The 18070-nt window shown below is 45.7% G+C and overlaps 1 protein-coding gene across 3 annotated transcripts in view; it reads left to right on the top strand.

Moving 5' to 3' along the window:
• Window positions 1-18070, top strand: part of EGFR (epidermal growth factor receptor) — a 158235-nt gene that overhangs the window by 108894 nt on the left and 31271 nt on the right. For 2 of the 3 annotated variants that reach the window (XM_062569594.1, XM_062569593.1), the window contains exons 2-15: window positions 29-180; window positions 1750-1936; window positions 2825-2959; window positions 4697-4765; window positions 7797-7915; window positions 9379-9520; window positions 10411-10527; window positions 11098-11224; window positions 11323-11396; window positions 12606-12696; window positions 13450-13649; window positions 14150-14282; window positions 15887-15986; window positions 17493-17650. In XM_062569594.1, the coding sequence (XP_062425578.1) occupies window positions 29-180; window positions 1750-1936; window positions 2825-2959; window positions 4697-4765; window positions 7797-7915; window positions 9379-9520; window positions 10411-10527; window positions 11098-11224; window positions 11323-11396; window positions 12606-12696; window positions 13450-13649; window positions 14150-14282; window positions 15887-15986; window positions 17493-17650 (1804 nt within the window). Of the gene's footprint in view, window positions 1-28; window positions 181-1749; window positions 1937-2824; window positions 2960-4696; window positions 4766-7796; window positions 7916-9378; window positions 9521-10410; window positions 10528-11097; window positions 11225-11322; window positions 11397-12605; window positions 12697-13449; window positions 13650-14149; window positions 14283-15886; window positions 15987-17492; window positions 17651-18070 lie in introns of those variants that run through there. The other variant, XM_062569595.1, reaches the window with a different exon arrangement.

Here is an 18070-nt window from a genome sequence, read left to right as displayed (position 1 = left end):
TCATGAGGTTTTCTTCTCTTCTCCACAGTTTGTCAAGGGACAAATAACAAGCTGACACAGCTGGGGCATGTAGAAGACCATTTCACCAGCCTGCAGAGGATGTATAACAACTGCGAGGTGGTGCTGAGCAACCTAGAGATTACATACGTGGAGCACAATCGAGATCTCTCTTTCCTGAAGGTTAGTGTTTTTGGACAGTGTGAATTTTCAGGCTAAAGGAATCTTAATTCATTTTTGAATGCGAAGAATCGTCTGTGTATAAAATTCTGTGGCAAGCAGACACACTTTCCAAAAGCATAGTTAGATATTGTAACTTTGAGAAATCACAGATTGTGATTTCAGTATACCTGTCAGCTCCAGGATGTGTTGAACCCAAAAGTAATAAATCATGTTCTTTAAGAAATAGTTTCTCAAGCCTCTACTAACCTATGTTGGCTGCCATGCAGATATGCTTCTTTCTTTTTGAAAATATTACCTGCTTATCCTGTTGCTTCACTCCTCGGAAGGCAAAAAGCTTTGTCATAATGTTGGCCAGAGCAAATTTTAAACTGAGTGGCAGCCCACTGATGGCAGATTTTGAAGCACAGAGGCCCTTGCCCTACAAACTGCAACTCGTTCTCTTGCCGTGATGATGTGTGATGTGTTTAAAAGAGGGTGTTTTAAATGCACTGGTTTTAGTATGCCTGGTTGTCAGATTACAAGATTTTCAAAGAAAGAGACAGGAGAGCAGAAAGAATTTTTCACATGATAAGTGTATGTCTGGTGTAAAGAGCTCTTGTACAGCAGATGTGAATAAACAGGCCTCTGAATCTGGAGGAGTAATCTCATTATACGACCTTTCCTCCTCAGGGAATAAAGAAAGGGAAAAAGGCATTTCATTACAGTAGCAAGCAAGAATATCAGGAGCGAGAGCAGTTTCAGACATACGGGTTATAAATATGATGGTATTTGCCATTTTTCTTTCCAAGCATAACTTGATCATGGAGCTCATGTCCCTAAGAACATAACAGATCTCCTGAAAACTCATGGTCACCTACAGAGAATGGAAGAATAGCCTAAGTGGTAGTTTGAGGATTTTTTTTACTTACAGATTTTTGTAGCAGGTAGAAATGCATGCATTTCGCAATGCTAGGCAAGCACTGAATAGTCTGAGGGCAATGCCTCACTTGTCTTCTAATTGCTTATTACTTAAGAGAGCGACTGTTACCTCATCTCACCCTCTGCTTGGATCGGCAGATCCAGTAGGAAAGGGACGTGGAAGAGAGAGTGCGTGAGCCTCAACCAGAGGAAGTCCCTACGCTGCAAACAGCTGGGAGAGTACTCGGGGGAAATATCATACAGGGTTGCCACATCATATGTGCTTGCCCTGTTCCCATGCTTCCCATAGGCATCCCCTCGTGCCCTCTCTTGGAGACAAAATACAGTCAGGTAGGCCTTTGGTATGACCCCATGGTGGCTGCTCTTAGCTTCATTTTTACCTTCTCAGACAGCAAATTCTATCAAATGCAAAATACAAACACGAAGCTGAGATTTCCTAGTCCTGTTTCCCACATAGTCCCTGTGCCTCTCTGGTTACCTTTTGCTTGATTTTTCTTTTAATGGGATTACATGATTTGTTGTTCCTTAAATTGAAAAATGCTGGAATGGGTAGTGGTAGGACTGGAAGACAACTCTGTCAAGAGGAGGAAAGTCTGGTTTGTGGAAGAGTGCTGTGGATTTAACATCTTGTTTCTTCTGTTGTTCCTTCAGACCATACAGGAGGTTGCGGGCTATGTGCTCATTGCGCTTAACATGGTGGATGTAATTCCCCTAGAAAATCTTCAGATCATCCGAGGCAATGTACTTTACGACAACTCTTATGCCCTGGCAGTTTTATCCAACTACCACATGAATAAAACCCAAGGACTCCGAGAACTACCAATGAGAAAGCTGTCAGGTGAGAGGAGGGCATGAGGTGGAGGTTCCTGTAAAGTAAACTTCAACTCTTAAGATTATTGGTAGCAAGATGCTGTGGAAGATCTCCCAAAGCCATATGCTGTCAGATCTTGCTTTAAAAGCAATGATCTGAGTATAGTTTCCAAGTTTTCTATTTTGTTTTCCTGCTAGCCAGCCTTCCTCAAAGGGTGAATACAAAATTAGAAAAAGATCCAGAAAATCCAAGGCATCAACAGGGCAGTGAGATTTACTTGGGTGCCCCAAAATGGCAAAGAATCAGTCAACATTCTTGGACATAGTTACTTTGCATTATTTTATTCCAGTGCATATGCTTCAGTATTTTCTATTAAATACCAGCAGGAATTGTTACTATGTGAAGGGCTGTAGAGCCAGGGTCTCACAAGGTCTCTGGCTGATGCACACAAACCTTCAGCGCACATACATGCCCACATGCCCCTCTGCCAGAGGTCACAGCAGAGGCAGCAAAACTGGCCGTATGTCCAGTCTTCTGCCACCTCAGTTCGCCTGGGCTTGATACCTTCACGTACAGAGAAGAAAGCATTTGCACGAGGAAGCAGAACAGTGGGCTGAAGTGAGTAAGCACAAATTCCCTTCGGCCATCTCTGCTGAAGGCAGTGGTCTCGGGAGGTGGTGCCGGGCAAAAACATAGGTTTAATGGCATTTTACGGCAGCCAATTCTCCAGAACCAAATTGTCTGAGTCTGGTGTTAGTTATGCCTTCAGGTGTCCTGATACCTTGCACGTTGTCCTTTTCTGCCAGCATAGTGAGACCACGATGGAGAAATTTGTTTTTTTCTTCTCGTTCTTTAAACAAGAGAGAAGACTTGTGCAGTTTGCTTTACTTACTAATTGTTTTCCTTTCACCGTAGAAATTCTCAACGGAGGTGTTAAAATCAGCAACAACCCCAAATTATGCAACATGGACACTGTCCTGTGGAATGACATCATTGACACAAATAAAAAGCCTCTCTCAGTGCTTGATTTTGCAAGGAACCTGTCGTCTTGTAAGTATTAATTTACCAAAATGCTGCGTGCTTCGGAACAGAGTATGCACAACCCAGCTTTTATGCTGTGGGCTCCAGGTCTACCAATTCTTGCGTGCAGGGATGTCAATCCCTGTTGTAAGTGGTGAAGAAAGAAAAGGATTTCCCTTACATAAGATATAATTTTTCTTCACAGTTAGGTCCTTACTCATTGTTCAGCCAAGTTCTCAAGAAAGCTTTCCTAGGTTTCAGAAAGTCCCTTATCTATGTATTTCTTCCAGGGCAGTGCCACAACTCAGAGTAATGTGTACTTATTTGTTTTCCAGTAATTTTCTATTCACAGGATAAGGCTCCAGGTTAGAAAACCCCTGTGGGTACCTTCAAGATGTTCTGCGGTGCTTAAGCTCCTTTTTGTGCTAAGGCCCGAGTTACTACATGTGAGGGCTGTGAAACTCCTATATTTCGGGCTGCACAGACAAGCCTTGCAAAAATAATCATCGCAGTCAGATAAATATGATGCTTTAGATCACCAAGGAGACGAGCGTGTATTTAAAAGTTTATGTAACATATGTCCGTGTTTAGAGCAGGCTCAAGCTATTACTGCTAGTCGCTTGTAAAATCCCCAGTCATTTCACGGAAAGGAGAGTTTATTTTCATTTCTGAGTATTGCATTTCTGGCACTGTAAATTGGCAGAAAGCATATTTTCTTTATCTTCTTCCAGTTGCGTAATTGCCTGAGAGCTAATAGCCAACTTCTGTCTTGACATATATTCCGTGGAGCCCTAGTGTAATCAAGGGCTTGCAAGCGATACAAGTCAGCATAGGAGTCTGGCTCTAAACACCACAGAAATGTTAACCTTTAACTTCTAAACTTGAGGGAGAAAAAAAAAAAAAAAAAGTTCTTTGGTCCCGTACCGAATCAGTGAACTGTTGGACAAGTATTGGCATTTATTCAGCTATTTGAAGGGTGGGGACGGGGGGGAGAATCACGTGTGCTTAGCGGGAGGCAGCGCTCCAAGAGGAAGTGCTTCTTAAGTGCAGTGCATTACAGATTAATCTTTTAGGAAAGCCATTTGTGTCCTTAATAATGATCCTGTAGTCTAAAACGAGTCGCTTCTCTGGCGTCTTGCTTGTCACTAAGAAACTTAAAAAAATAAATAAATAAAATATAGAATGAGAGGAGGCAATGAGGATGCACGAGGGGGGAAGGGAGGGAGGGATGGGAAAGGCCTGAGGGGCGATGAGAGACCTGCGCTGAACTTTAAAGGTCACGTCGGGCGCGCGTCCTGCTGCGTCCCCGATGACCGCCGGCAGCCCGCGCCTCCCGTTGGTTTTGCTTGCTTCTCCGAAGCACGTCGTTCAGAAACGCTGATTTCCGTGTGGCCCGTGACTAGTCGGTGACAGGGGCCCCGTCGCAAGCCAGCCGTGACTCGCCGTCGCGCGGACCTCCGAGCCAGCCGGCCGGTTGCTGAGATGCCACCTCCTAGCATAAATACGCCTATTTCGTGAGCTCGGTTTGCTGCGTGTTCTGCTCGCTCTTGCTGCAAGACGTGGGGAGCTGCACGTAGGAAACTAATGGTAAAAGAAGAGCGGGGGTTTAGTGTCCTGCTCTCTGAATTTCTGAGCCCCGGCGTGCAGGTGCTTCCTTCGCTGTTGTACTAACAGCTCAGGACTTTCTTTCCGGCAGCTCTGATGCACGTTGTAGTCTGCTGTTTTGACAACAAACGTTCTTATATAAACTCCGCTCTCGTGTTTCAGGTCCAAAATGTCATCCGAACTGTACGGAGGAGCACTGCTGGGGCCCCGGTGAAGAGAACTGCCAGACATGTAAGCTTGCAGATCAACTTAAAAATATCTTGGATGCTACAAGCCAAAGCGTGCTGACCTGCCCAATAGTTTACCCGCCGAGCGGGAAGCGGGGGCCCGTGCTTTACGCTCGCCCCTCGCCGCGTGCTGCGGTGCGGAGGCTCCTCGAAGCCCACCGCAGACAGAGGCGGCCCCTTCCCCTGCGGGGCACGTGGCGGGCGAGTCCGAAGCTCCGCGCCGGCTGCTGCGGAGCAGCCCTGCCGCCGCGGCACGAGCCCCCGGGGGGTCTGCCTCGGGTCTCCGTTTCCCCGCAGATGCGGTGTTTCCCCAGCGCCGCGGAGGCTGCAGCTGCTTCCTACGTCGAAAGCTTTCGTCTGCCTCCTGCCGCCTTCCCCGCTCTGATCTTGAGAACATATGTACTTCTGAGTTATTTTACCGGATAGAGAGGTAGCGCAGTAGCCGCACGGTGAACTGCTTGCATTGCTGCTGTTTCCAGCAGAGAGCCTCTGCAGGCTATTTAACATTTGGTAATCGAAGTAACGGCATAGTTTGATTTTTGTTGGTTTTCGTTCCTCTTTTGGGAGTCCCTATAGGTTTCTATTATAAACACAAACCATCACCGTCCTATGGCTAATAAGACTACGTAGCAAGACCTCAGTGTGCTCAGAAGACCTTTTGAAGGCTCTGAGAAGGCGAATAGCCATTTTAGTCTTTGTAAACGGAGCCATTTGGGGTGAAGAGGTGGTTCAATTTTGTAGTATGTACTTTACTATAAAATTTTGCATTTAGGATGCTCACCTGATACTAAGAGAGCATTCAGAAATGCCTTAGGTTTTGCAAGACTTGATTTCTCTTCAGGGAAAGGTTGAGGAGGAACACCACCATCTCACATGTTTTGATACCTCATTATTTCCTTTTTTATAATAAATGGGAAAATGCATTGTTTCTGATCCTTCCTCCCTACCAATTTTGTGTGAGTGTAACTCTGTAAAGTTCAGGGGCAAGGCTGCTTATCTATACTTACACAAATGAAAGCAATGTCCTTCTCTTAGGTTTTCCGTTGTAAATAATTATTTAAGCCTGTAAGTTTTATACAGCTTCCAGATCTTAAGGAAATAAGGAGAAGAGGAAAAAAAAAAAAAAAAAAAAAAAAGAGTACATTTCCTCTCCCTCTTCATTTACTGCAAGCTTTGGTTTATCCCAGTCGGCTCTGCAGATTCGCTCAACAGTTGCCAAGCGCCCTGAGCTCCCTTCAAGGTGGACCGTGGGGTTGCACGCACAAATCCCCATTGCTGACACTGCACAGCTGTCCCGTGGGCCTGCAAAACTTCAGGTCTCAAACCCATGTTCAGGCCCTTCAGCATTTACAAACTTTCTCTGACTTCAAGAGGATTATTTGGAGTGCCTAAAATGAAACCGTTTGCCAGCTCTGGCTCTCCTCTTAAAACATTTAAGAATCTGGCCAACTGCAAATGTATCCCACATTTCCATATGTGGGAAAGTTTGATGTGATACGTATCTCTTTCTCCTTGAAAGAACGTGGGATATTCTGTATGAAATATAAACATTTTCCGTGATATATGTTTCCAGCAGGAAGCTTTAGTCAGCTGCTATCAAAGTGATGAGCTGCTTTACTCCCCTGCTGATGCTTATGAAAAAATGATATCAAAATGCTGTTCGTGTAGAACAATGTGCCTTTTATTCCCCTGTTTCTGGTTCAGCAGAGAAGTTGTTATCAGACAGGCTAATGCGCATTGTGGAGATGCTGTATTTTCAAGGAAAAGGATTATCTTGCTTACAGGCCCACAAGAAAAATGAAATATTGCAGCTTGGATACCAAAGTGTGTAATGGAAAAAGATAGGAAATGTGACTTCAAAAAAAAGAGCACTATTGTATCCTCTGTGAGCAGGTTACATTTTCTGATAATTCTCTGTTAATTAACAACCATCTGTTTCTGACTTGCAGGAATTCTTGATGATATTGTAACACATTTGTGCCCCCCTGGGAAGTTGATAGCAGTTACCACGGTGCACATCCAAAATGCTTGGGGTGCTGTAATGCAGCAAGTTAGCAATCCGGTTCCCCTGACTGAGTGCTCAGGCACCGATCGCCAGAGCTGATGGGACAGTAATTTTTTTGTTGAGAACTCACAGTCTGACTTTGTTGAGAACTCACAGTCTGACTTTGGCCTGTGGTACAAACACATGCTAGCCATTAATTTCTGTTTTTTTTTTTTTTAATTCTGATTCTTGTTCTCTCTACCTTGATATTCAAATTGAGATGATTTTGATTCTAACCAAAATCTTGCAGGCAGTTTTTGCTTTCCTGCAAAAAACTGATTCAAGGTCAGTTTTTCCTTGGAATTGCATTGGTGCAAACCCCATGGGAGCTGAGTAACGAAGATAAAATTTGGCCAAAGAATTGAAGCCTAAATAAAAGCAATACACTAGGCATATGAAATTAGTTTGCTGAGTGGGTCCCTTCTGTCTGCAAATTTCAGAAATAATCTTAGTATACTGAAGGGCTCCTAATGTCACACCAGCTCTGAACTATTTCCCGTTAAAGTCCGGAGTCCTGGCAGTTCTCCTGTTGTATTGTTTTTCTCAAAGCTAGCACCAATAATAGCAGATTCTCTCAATAAAACAAGAGTACAGCTGTACTGCCCAGCTGTAAAGTGCAGCCACGCCACAGAGTTTTTCGGGGTTCAGGCTTTGATGCCACCGTCACCTGACCGCTCTTGCTGGTGGTTTGCTGCCTGGGACCAGAGCGCTTAGCCCCTGGCAAGACTGGAGCTTTTATCCCCGGGTGGCTGACTGCCTGCAGTGCCTTGTCTCTCGGACACCCCCGGGAGAGGTCTCAGCTGCTCACGCCTGGCCTCACCCTTCCCTAACTTTGGCCTGACCATGGGGACGGAATCCCATCCCATCCCGTGGAGAAACTCTAGCACGGATTGTGGAGCAGGCATTTGTCCACATGGTTGATCTCATCGTAGCAAACACAGTTTAGAAGTACTCTGATTCCCGTTCTTTTTTTTTTCCCTCTGTCTCGCAGTAACAAAAGTCATCTGTGCCCAGCAGTGTTCTGGCCGGTGCAGGGGAAAGGTGCCCAGTGACTGCTGTCACAACCAGTGTGCCGCTGGGTGTACGGGACCTCGGGAGAGCGACTGTCTGGTAACGATGCTGCAACAGCTTGCTTAAAGCCGTGGCCCCACAAGGCAGCCTCTCAGCTAATTCCCCGTGACCTTCTTCTGTCTGAGAAGGCCTTTGAGGGATGCTAACCAGGAGAACTCCATGTTGCGATGGGAACAACCAGGAGTTCCCCACAAGCTGGAGCGAATGTGCAGTCAACAGGGGGGGAAGAGGACCAAATTTTACAGCACTCTTAGCTGATCTTCACTAATTCTCTGAGTGGATGTTCCTAAGGCGTTAGTGCCTTTGAAAGCCAAGAGAGCTCCAAGTGTCCACATGGGAAGTTACTGAAGAGCAGCTAAGAGTTTGCTGTGGGTCAGCTTCCCTGCATGCACGGCTACCGAGATCCTCAGCTGCTGTCACGGCTCAGTACTTTTCCATGCCCGCACTGCTTTGCCAGGTGTTCGTTGCGCTCCTCAGTAATAATCTTAGATTGCTAAAGCAAGAACCTGTGGAGGGAATTAAATATGATGGATTTTCACCCTTTTTGCATTATGTTCAACTTTGACCATGCAAACAAGGTTTCCCTTTCTGGTTGTCCCTTGCCCCGACAGCACTATTTTGGAGGACCCTGGTGCAGAGGCAGTGCACTATGGCGGAGCAAATGGAGGGTTTGGGTTTTTTAGGAAAAAGCTCCATTGCTTTTGAGGGTTTTGGTACACACTGTGTTTTTAACTCCTCCCCACCTTTACACTCTACTTCATTCTGAATTAAGTGATATTTGAGTAATTGCCACAGAAACAGTCCAGTTTGTGTTTTGTTGTTACTATCTGCATTCTTGGCTATATTCCTTATAAACTGCATGGCTAGAATGCTCTTACTGGCTCAGAGAAAAAACAGTTATTCTCTCTCATCTGGAAAGCCGGGGAGAAATACAGGGAGAAACAGAGAACAATAATTAATTTAATGCAGGATTAGCTTGGAAGAACCAACACATCCTTCATAAATACCTACTAAATTGTTCATTACCTGCAGCCAAATATAATGGTTTCAGTTTAATACCTAGCCACAAATGTCAGTAATTGGCAGGAAAGAACTTGATTTGATTTATGTTATTAAAAAGCGACTGGCCAAGAAAACTACCATTTGTCTTGATCTGGTTGCTGCTTGTAGGGAAAATTCTTCTGTCTGAGGCATGCAGATTCGCCCCTGTTCCCATGTGAATCCCAGCAGCTCTCCTCCAGAGTGCCAAGGTTTCTTGTTCAGATCAAGAAAACCTCATGTTTACTCTTTTTTCAAATATCAAACTAAATTGCCCAGCCTGATGCAACTTTCCACCTCCCAAGCTCAAGGAACCAACTCTGCTAGCACTCCTGGTTTCCATTAGAGCTAAGTGTGAAACAAAGCGGCCAGTAAATGTGTTTTTAAATAACTAATATAAAACCGTTGTAGGTTTTTTAAAAAAATAGGAGATAGTTTAATGGGCCCGTGTTGTTCAATGACAGGCATGTCGCAAGTTTCGGGATGATGCCACCTGCAAGGACACATGTCCCCCGTTAGTCCTGTACAACCCCACCACCTATCAGATGGATGTCAACCCTGAGGGAAAATACAGCTTTGGAGCCACGTGCGTGAGGGAATGTCCTCGTAAGTTCATTTTGACTTGCAGCCACTGGGGGAGATGGCGAGTTTGAGGGAGGTGGGCCAGGGAACTCTCTGAGTTATCTGCCTGCTTTATGTCCAAGTGCGGGAGCACTTTGTTGTACTTCCCAGCTGCTGTGGAAACTGGGAACACATGACAAAAGTGAGAGAATGGCTGATAAAGAAGACAGCCTCTTAAAACTTTCTGTGTCCATCACCTTCCCTGATTATTAATAATTAAGTTTTGACTTTGGAAGATGTTCTCTTAATCAGCAGAAAAAGCATCTTGTGAGAATGGGCAAAACAGGCCGTATGGGATCAATTCTCTGGATAATTAAAGCAGTATCAACTCTTAACTGTTTTTTAATGGGGACTCAGGAGCTTATTGTTTTAAACACTCCCTCTCAAGTCTTGTGATCGTTGCCTCCGCTAGAGATGCTTGCTTTGTCTTTCATGCTCTTCCATGTTGATGGTCTTTTTAAACACTAAGATTTATATGTGAGAGAGAGCTCACCGTACAGAACTGGTGTCCATTTCTGACGTTCACTCTTGCCCTTCCTGGGCCTTTGGCCTGGAAGTATGAATAATGATGAGGAATCAGAAAGTGCCAGGTATTGACCTGGATTATGGCAGCATTGCACGATCTGTCCTTGGCAATGTTGCTTTAGCCTTTTGGACAGTTCCCCTCTCCGTAAAACAGTGATAACAATGTATGTCTGTCTACCTTCAAAGGATGTCATGAGAATTAATAATTAATGCTTGTGCTTTGCCTAAGCATGCCAAAAGTTCAAAAGCCTTTTTTTTTTTTTTTTTTTTTTTCTGGCATTGAAGTGCCTGTGCAGCCCCCAGTGCATCCCCCTGATATTTCAATGTCCCTATCGTCCTTGTTTTTCCAGACAATTACGTGGTGACAGACCATGGCTCCTGTGTTCGCTCGTGTAATACTGATACTTATGAAGTGGAAGAAAATGGTGTTCGGAAGTGTAAAAAATGTGACGGGCTATGCAGCAAAGGTATAAAAATCATGAAATAATATAGTAAGGCTTTGAGCCAGAAGGTAGTTTTTTAGAAAAAGTACAGGGAGTTCTCACCTTGATTTAGATCTCAAAGCACAAATTCAGTATAAATATCAGTTGATAATGGAGGTCCAGACAAGTAGTTTCATCAGGAATCCATGGCTCTGGAGCATGCTCTCAAGCTGGGATACTCCACTAAGTGCACTAGGTAAACTCCTAGGCTTCCTGAAGACATGTCTTGCAATCAGCCTTCTCCTTAGTTTGTCCTTCCCAGGATCTCCCCAATGGGAATAAAATGAAAGTGGACAGAGAGAAGTACATGTGCAAGAGCCTGTGTGCAGAAGTGCTAGGATCAGTGCTGCACAACTAGGCAAGCAGGAAGCATTTATCCTTTGGTGTTTTTGGTTATGCAGAAGTAGACAAAAGGTCTCTGAAACTGATCTTACAGCGGTAGGTTTGACCATATGGGAATGCTTTCTGGGCTGATATCTTTTCTGTGTTTATTCCCTCACATGTGATCATGCTTAACTCTTCTCCCGCTTGACTTCTCCGCTTCTGTTTTACTAGTGTGCAATGGCATTGGAATCGGCGAGCTTAAAGGGATTCTCTCCATAAATGCCACAAATATTGACTCTTTCAAAAACTGTACTAAGATCAACGGGGACGTCAGCATCCTCCCAGTCGCGTTTCTAGGGTGAGTTGCCTGCTGATCTTTCGGCGTTGAGGAGAGGGGCTAGGGAGAAGTTCGAGCTGACCCGTTCCTCTTCCAATTCCTCCCTCTGTTTGTTTCAGCGATGCCTTCACAAGGACGCTACCTCTCGACCCTAAGAAACTGGATGTCTTCAAAACAGTCAAAGAAATATCAGGTCAGCAATATGTTTTAAGCATGAGATGTTATCTGATTTGTACTGCCAAAACAACCAAGAGAGACGAGGAAATTTTTTGAAGTTTGTGAAGAGAAGTGCAAACAAATAGTTTCTGCCCCTGAGCAGATAGGGGTCACTTTTCACAAAGGTGGTCAGTAGAGTTTCGCTAGCTTTACACCCACATAACTCATCTTGGCCTTTCATCCAAGGTGTGTGGTTTTGCCAGACCATCCCTTCTGCTGAAGTGTCAGCCCTAGTGAAGAGTAAAAGCAGAAAAGATCCTCAGCCACCCAAGAAGTATGTGGTGGTGCAGAGGCGTGCCACTCTGGCTTAAAAGAAAAAAAAATCAACACAAGCGTGTTTCTATTTGTGGAAACCTTTCAGCAGTTCCTTAGGGAAGCGTGCTTGGTGGCTTGCATCATCCTCATGGAGACACCCTCTCCAGCCTGGAGAGCTCTTCCCTGAAACGAATGCAGGCTCGGAAAGTGTAAAGTGGTCAGCGGGAGCGCTCAGCTTCGGTCTTGCACAAGCAGCAATCGAAAGTAGTTGTGTTCAGTCAGAGAAGTTCATCCCACTGTGAAAGCAGTGTAGTATCAGAGCTGGGCCCGCAGACAAGTCACCGGTTCCTCTTTTCTTTCTCTCTTTTATCTCTCCGGCTAGCTTACCGGTAGCAGTGTCTAACGCCAGAACTTCATCTAGCAGAACGCAGTTTTCCAAATTCCTTTCCTCCACCTGAACACCTCGTCTGAGCAGGGAAATCTGCGCGTCTTAGCAGATACCCTCCGATCTGCTGTCTGTCTGCTCCGTTTCCGTCCTCTGTTCGTTCTTTCTGTTCCCTGAAGGCAGCTCACAGCCGGGCCAGAGCAGGGCTTGCCTCGTGCTGCAGTGAAACCCGGAGCCTCTCAGCTGGGATGACAAGAGCGGGCGCTGGTGGCTCAGCGTGGCGGGATGTGCAGCTCACTGACACACCGGTCTCTTGCGCTGCTGCGCCCTCGTGGTGGGCTAAAAAGTAAACTGTTTACAAGGCAGTGTTTAAAAATATCTTCCTGCTCCCTAAGACGTCGTGCTTCAATTTGAAATTCTCAGGAAGGCATGTGGAAAGTACGAGTACCTTCCCACAGCTCAGGAGATGTTTGAGGCAAGAGGTTCTGCTTCCAACACTGACCAAATTTTTATTAATTTTTTTCCATCTCCTTTTCTTCATTCCAGGTTTTTTGTTGATTCAGGCCTGGCCTGATAATGCTACTGATCTCTATGCTTTTGAAAATCTGGAGATTATACGAGGCAGAACCAAGCAACAGTAAGTAAATCACATGCCAGACTCAGTGCAGCAGAAACTGTTTAGAGCTGCATTTGTCTGAGCGCAGCAAGGTGCAAAGGTCTGTGGAACTCAGACATCACAAAAAAGTTGGGCTAATCTGGAACAATCCTGCTAAGAGTCAAGCAGCCTTTTTGTGGCGGTAGCGAATTTGCCCTGATAGGATCAAATCTGCCCCTCCGTACTGCTTTTAGAGAGCTGCAAGCAGCCCCCTCTCAGGACCAGGCTCTCCACCACGAACCGGGAGGTGTGAGCAGCTCTTTGGGGTCTGGGGCGTGAGGGTGCCAGGCAAGTTACTACGTGATCAGAAACACTTTGGTTTTTGAGGTAGCTGCGTAGCAGCAGAGGGAGACCACAGCTTCCAGGTGGCACAGACACAGGCAGTTCGTCCAAACCAGCCTTGGCTTACCTCTCAGAGGGAGATAGCTTTGTGGACCAGTGCAGAATAAGTATTTGACTTGTAACTGTTGTTATACAGCATTTACTTGATAGAAGGCACATGTGCTGCAAGATGTAGCTTAAAATTCCCAGATATGAGTACTGCAGTTGTTTTACAACAGGCGTGTCGTGTACGTCTTAAGCTTAGTGGACCAAACAATGTATTGCTTGAACAAAATTCAGTTCACAGCAACACACAGAGACCTTTGAAAACCAGAAGAAAAATGCACAGAGTAAAACCCTGTTTAATCATCCTTCTTCTTCTGTGTGTTTTCTTCTTGTCCGTATCCTTTTTAGTGGCCAGTACTCCCTTGCAGTTGTTAATTTGAAAATACAGTCCTTAGGGCTGCGCTCCCTGAAGGAAATCAGTGATGGAGATGTTGCCATTATGAAGAACAAGAACCTCTGCTACGCGGACACGATGAACTGGCATAGTCTGTTTGCAACTCAGAGTCAGAAAACAAAAATTATGCAGAACAGAAATAAAAACGATTGCGGTAAGTCAATGCTGTCCTCCTGTCCCACTTGGAAATCTCTTGGAAACACAAAAGCAATTTAAGCACGACATTTTTCTCCCCATTCCCCTGATTTCAAAGTCTGTCGAAGCTGATGTTCACTCATGCTGCTATTGACTGCAGTCATCCCTGGGCCAAAATCTAATTATTTCTCTTTGCAGAACATGACTTTGTTATATTTTGGAAAGAGATCTCTTTTGGTCCTGATTTAGCCTGATTGTATGGCTGTTAAGCGGTCACAGAGGAGCTAGTTTTCATTTTGACAAATCAGAAGTCACTTTTAATTTCAGGCTTTGCAAATTAAAGGAAGTATGATTATTCCTCTTCCATACTGTCAGGATCATTAATGTCTGCTTTGGAATAATTTGGAAAAATTGGCTCTCCAAATGGAGTGCTGCAGTACTGTGTTTGCTCTCTCTCCTGCTTTGAAATTCATGACCTTTTTTTTTTTTTTTTTTTTTTTTAATCTCTTTTTCTCTTAGCTGCTGCTAAGCGTATTTGTGACCCCTTGTGCTCGGATATAGGCTGTTGGGGCCCAGGGCCCTTCCACTGCTTCTCCTGCAGGTTTTTTGGCCGCCAGAAGGAGTGTGTGAAAGAGTGCAATATCCTGCAAGGGTAAGGCGTCCGGGGCTTTTGGTGGTGGCATTTCAGTTTAGTTTTCAAGAACTCCTGTGATTAGCAAGAAAGCCAAAGCAGGGGCTCTGATTGCACTGGACTTCACCGGCACTGGAAATAAGTTAGTTTGAGCGCAGCACCTAAGCAAGGGAAAGCTGGGAGCTGGGTGGCGAGGCTGCCCTGTCCAGCATTGCCCGGGAGCCTGCGAGGAAACCCCCTCGAGCCTGCCCGAGGACGAGCTGGAGGCCCGAGGAAGCTAAGCGCTGCATCTCCTTCCCCTAAGACATAAAGGAGCTTTTAAAGGCCCTTCGAAAATTCAAGCTATGCCGGTGTGGCGAAGCATCGGCTTGGTTCCCCTTCGAGCCAGGGATTCGCCCCTCGGGAGGCAGCGGGGTGCAGAGGGGCTCGTCCGTGCACTCAAAGTCACGCGCAAGCGATTTGCTGAATTGCACCGCCGCGTTTCGAGGAGGGGTCAGAGTCCGTCCCGGCGTGCCCCGGAGAGGCTCCCGTTGAAACTGCAGGCAGCTCCCTGCAAAAACGCCGGGCAGCGCTTGGAAACCTGCGAAGCGGTAGCCGTGGGAAAATTGAACCTTAGTGTGAGGAGCGCTTGAAGCAGAAATTTCGGGCAAAATTATTGCTTCAGCTTCACGCAGGATAAGCAAAACCTCTTGACGTCTCTCCGTCAGTACTGCAAATGTCTTTTGCTGCCAGTTCAACAGGTGGCACGGGCAGGAAAGGAATAGCTAGCACCGAACATTAGGCTGATTTTCAGCAATGCGCAATAGAGACAAAAGGCTTTCCCATCCTCAGATTTGTTGGTGCCAATATTTGTCTTTATTTTATTACTAAACCTTTCAGAGTTGGGCTTTTAAAAATCATTAGTGTTATGAAAGTAATTGACAGTGTGCTGATGCCCGTGATGTTTGTATTTGTCTAGCAACTTGCAGTTTAGCAGCTGTCTTTTTTGTTAGTGAATTCCCTCCAGCAGTTATCGCGACCTGAAGGGCAGATCTGGGCATTTTTTGTGTCAAATGATGGGTAGATTTAGTTTAATTAATAACACTATCACTTGAAGTGGAACAGCTTTATTGCTATTGAAACCATCTGTTCCCAACTTTCATATTTTAATGATTCATTGTGTGCTGTAGGGAGGGCATGAATTTAATTATCAGTGCATTTCTGTTTAACTTCCCTAATTATTGTTTGGAGCCTTGGAATCACTCAAACTGTTTTTGCTGATCTCTTTGCATCGCTACCATTCAAAAGCCTCTGGAAATCTTTGAGGGTATTCTCTGTCGTTAGCTTAAAACGGAAAGTAAACTAATTTGTAGTGTTCAATCTGGAGTGCCATGTGTTCCCCTGTCACCAGATTTCCCATGCTGCTGCCTCCCCCTTGCTGTGCCGATGTGCTGTGACTCGCCAGGACCTTCCCCCTGCGTCACCTCCTGCCCCGTCGCAGTGATCCCAGTATAGTTAAACTGGAAAAGTCAAAGGAAAGAGGGGAGAGAGACGTTAGAGACCACCAAAATTTATCGCCAGCATCTTGCCAGCTTTTTTTTTTTTAATAATATTAATTTGTATTGTTTCCGGTTTTTATTCTCCAGGGAGCCGCGGGAGTTTGAAAGGGACTCGAAGTGCCTCCCGTGCCACCCAGAGTGCCTGGTGCAAAACTCCACTGTCTACAACACCACCTGCACTGGACCCGTAAGGACACGTCTGCCGCGGCAAACCTCGGCTCGCGGGCAAAGTAGGCTGTAACGTGCATTTCCCACGTGGAGATACTGCACATCCCGGGAAGAGGGCCGGTACTTTAAAACAAGGCCGGGACCGGGCTGAGATGGGGGACTTAGAGGGCGAGAACTGGGGGCGGGGACAGGGGACAGAGACAGGAGCGGGGCCTTCGAGGCCGTTTCACGTCACCCGCCGTGCACATAAACCACGCTGCCTGGGAGCCGCCGGCGTTGCAGGGCCCCTCCTGGTCGTGGCTTCGTACAGCAGAGTTTATGCGGAGGTGGTAATACAGGAATCTGGTGTGCGTTTTAGGAATGTGTAGTTTCCAAACAGCCAAATTAGCACGAGCAAACTGAATTTCCTTATTCAGAGGGAGAAGAGCAACCGTTAAAAACAACGGATCAATACAGTGGCTTTTCCCCTTTGAAAAACGCAGGACAAAGTTGTGATCAAAAACAGGTGTTTACTGGAAAACGTTCAGGAAGCAGCTTTTCCTTAAAAGCACATTCCCTCCTCTAACCGAGATAAAGTAAATACCTATGTTATAGTAATTGCAAGTATAAGTTGTATTCAAATCAAAACAAAATGAATGTTTTTTTTGAAGTTGTTTGCATTTTCAAAATTCACATAAAAGCTCCTTCTGCAAAAGCCAGTTACAGCCTACTCCTGCCCCTCATCCAGACTTGTCTTTGATTTTGTTCCTCTTCCATTTTTAAAATGCTCTTTCATGAAAGGTCTAACATGGCAAATGCGGAAAATAGTTTCATTTGAGTACGTGCTAAATCGAACTCGCGTCTTGATTTTTAAAACTCGTAATTCTCGTGAGTGTCTGGATGGGCGCCGTACCGTTCTACACCTGCACCTGCACGTGGTCCTCTGCGGGGCAGAGTGCAAACGCGTTCCCATGCAAATGCATCCTCCGCCTCGGAGGGCGTTTTTTTTGGTAATTGGAGTCGAATCTCCAGTTTCCGTCACGGATCCTCCCCTCCCCTCCGTGCTGTTAGGCAAAATCTTTAAACACCTCTTGCCCTCTTCTGCAGCCCCTGCGTGTTTGACCCTTGCCCGTCAGACTCACTGCTCAGTAATGCGAAGTATTTCCATCCTCCCTTCTAGCTCAGGCCCTAAGGGCTGCTATTAACGTAAACTCCTTCAGGCACTGACCAGCCTCTCGCTCCGTATTTGCCCAGCGTCGAGTAATTAATCTGTTATGGTGGCCCTTAGACAGGACGATAATTAGAACAATCTTCACGTAGCATGTGAAGCCCTGCCGAAACCAGCACTGGGTCTGGCCTTTCTGTAGTAAAATCTGACCTAGATGTGCTGCTTCCCCTGCTTGAAAATACTTAGGGCATTCTCAGCGCTGCTACAGCCTGAATAAAAAACAGCAGATGAACGTCGAATACGCTCAGATTTATCTTCTGAATTTCCTCTTTGAGTACAGGGGTGTCGGAAACAGGCTTTTTCTCGGTTTCTCCGCAGGGCCCGGACAATTGCATGAAATGTGCCCATTTCATAGATGGCCCTCACTGCGTGAAAACCTGCCCCGCGGGGGTGCTGGGCGAGAACGATACCCTCGTCTGGAAGTACGCGGACGGGAACTCCGTCTGTCAGCTCTGCCATCCAAACTGTACCCGCGGGTGAGTAAGGTGTTTGCCTAAACAGGAGAAGAAGGGGAGGAGGAGGGAAAAAAAAAAAGAAAAAAGGAAAAGAAAAAATAGCTCGTTGCTCCTCTTGAGCTCTTTCCCTTCCTGACAGTCCCATTTCAAAACACCACCAACAAAAACCAGCAGGATGCGAAGGAGGCCAGAGATGTGCAGGTAATGTAAGCAAAGTGCAGCCGACTTTGTAAATAGGAAAAGTTCAGTGGCACTTCTTTACACAGAAGGCAAAAAAAAAAAAAAAAAAAGAAAGAAAGAAAGAAAAAAGGAAAAATGTTTTAGGGGATTTAAAACAGGTTTGTTTGTTTATTTCAAAAGGAAACTTCCTGGAATTTTACAAAACTCACCCGCTAGCCGTGCGCTGCTCTTTTCTTTTTTTCCCACCCGGCTGGGTGCTCA

The sequence above is a fragment of the Rhea pennata genome, chromosome 2 (assembly GCF_028389875.1).
Source record: "Rhea pennata isolate bPtePen1 chromosome 2, bPtePen1.pri, whole genome shotgun sequence".
Classification (NCBI taxonomy): Eukaryota; Metazoa; Chordata; class Aves; order Rheiformes; family Rheidae; genus Rhea; species Rhea pennata.
The sequence above is the reverse complement of the archived record's forward strand: the minus strand, read 5'-3'. Positions and strand labels throughout refer to the sequence as shown.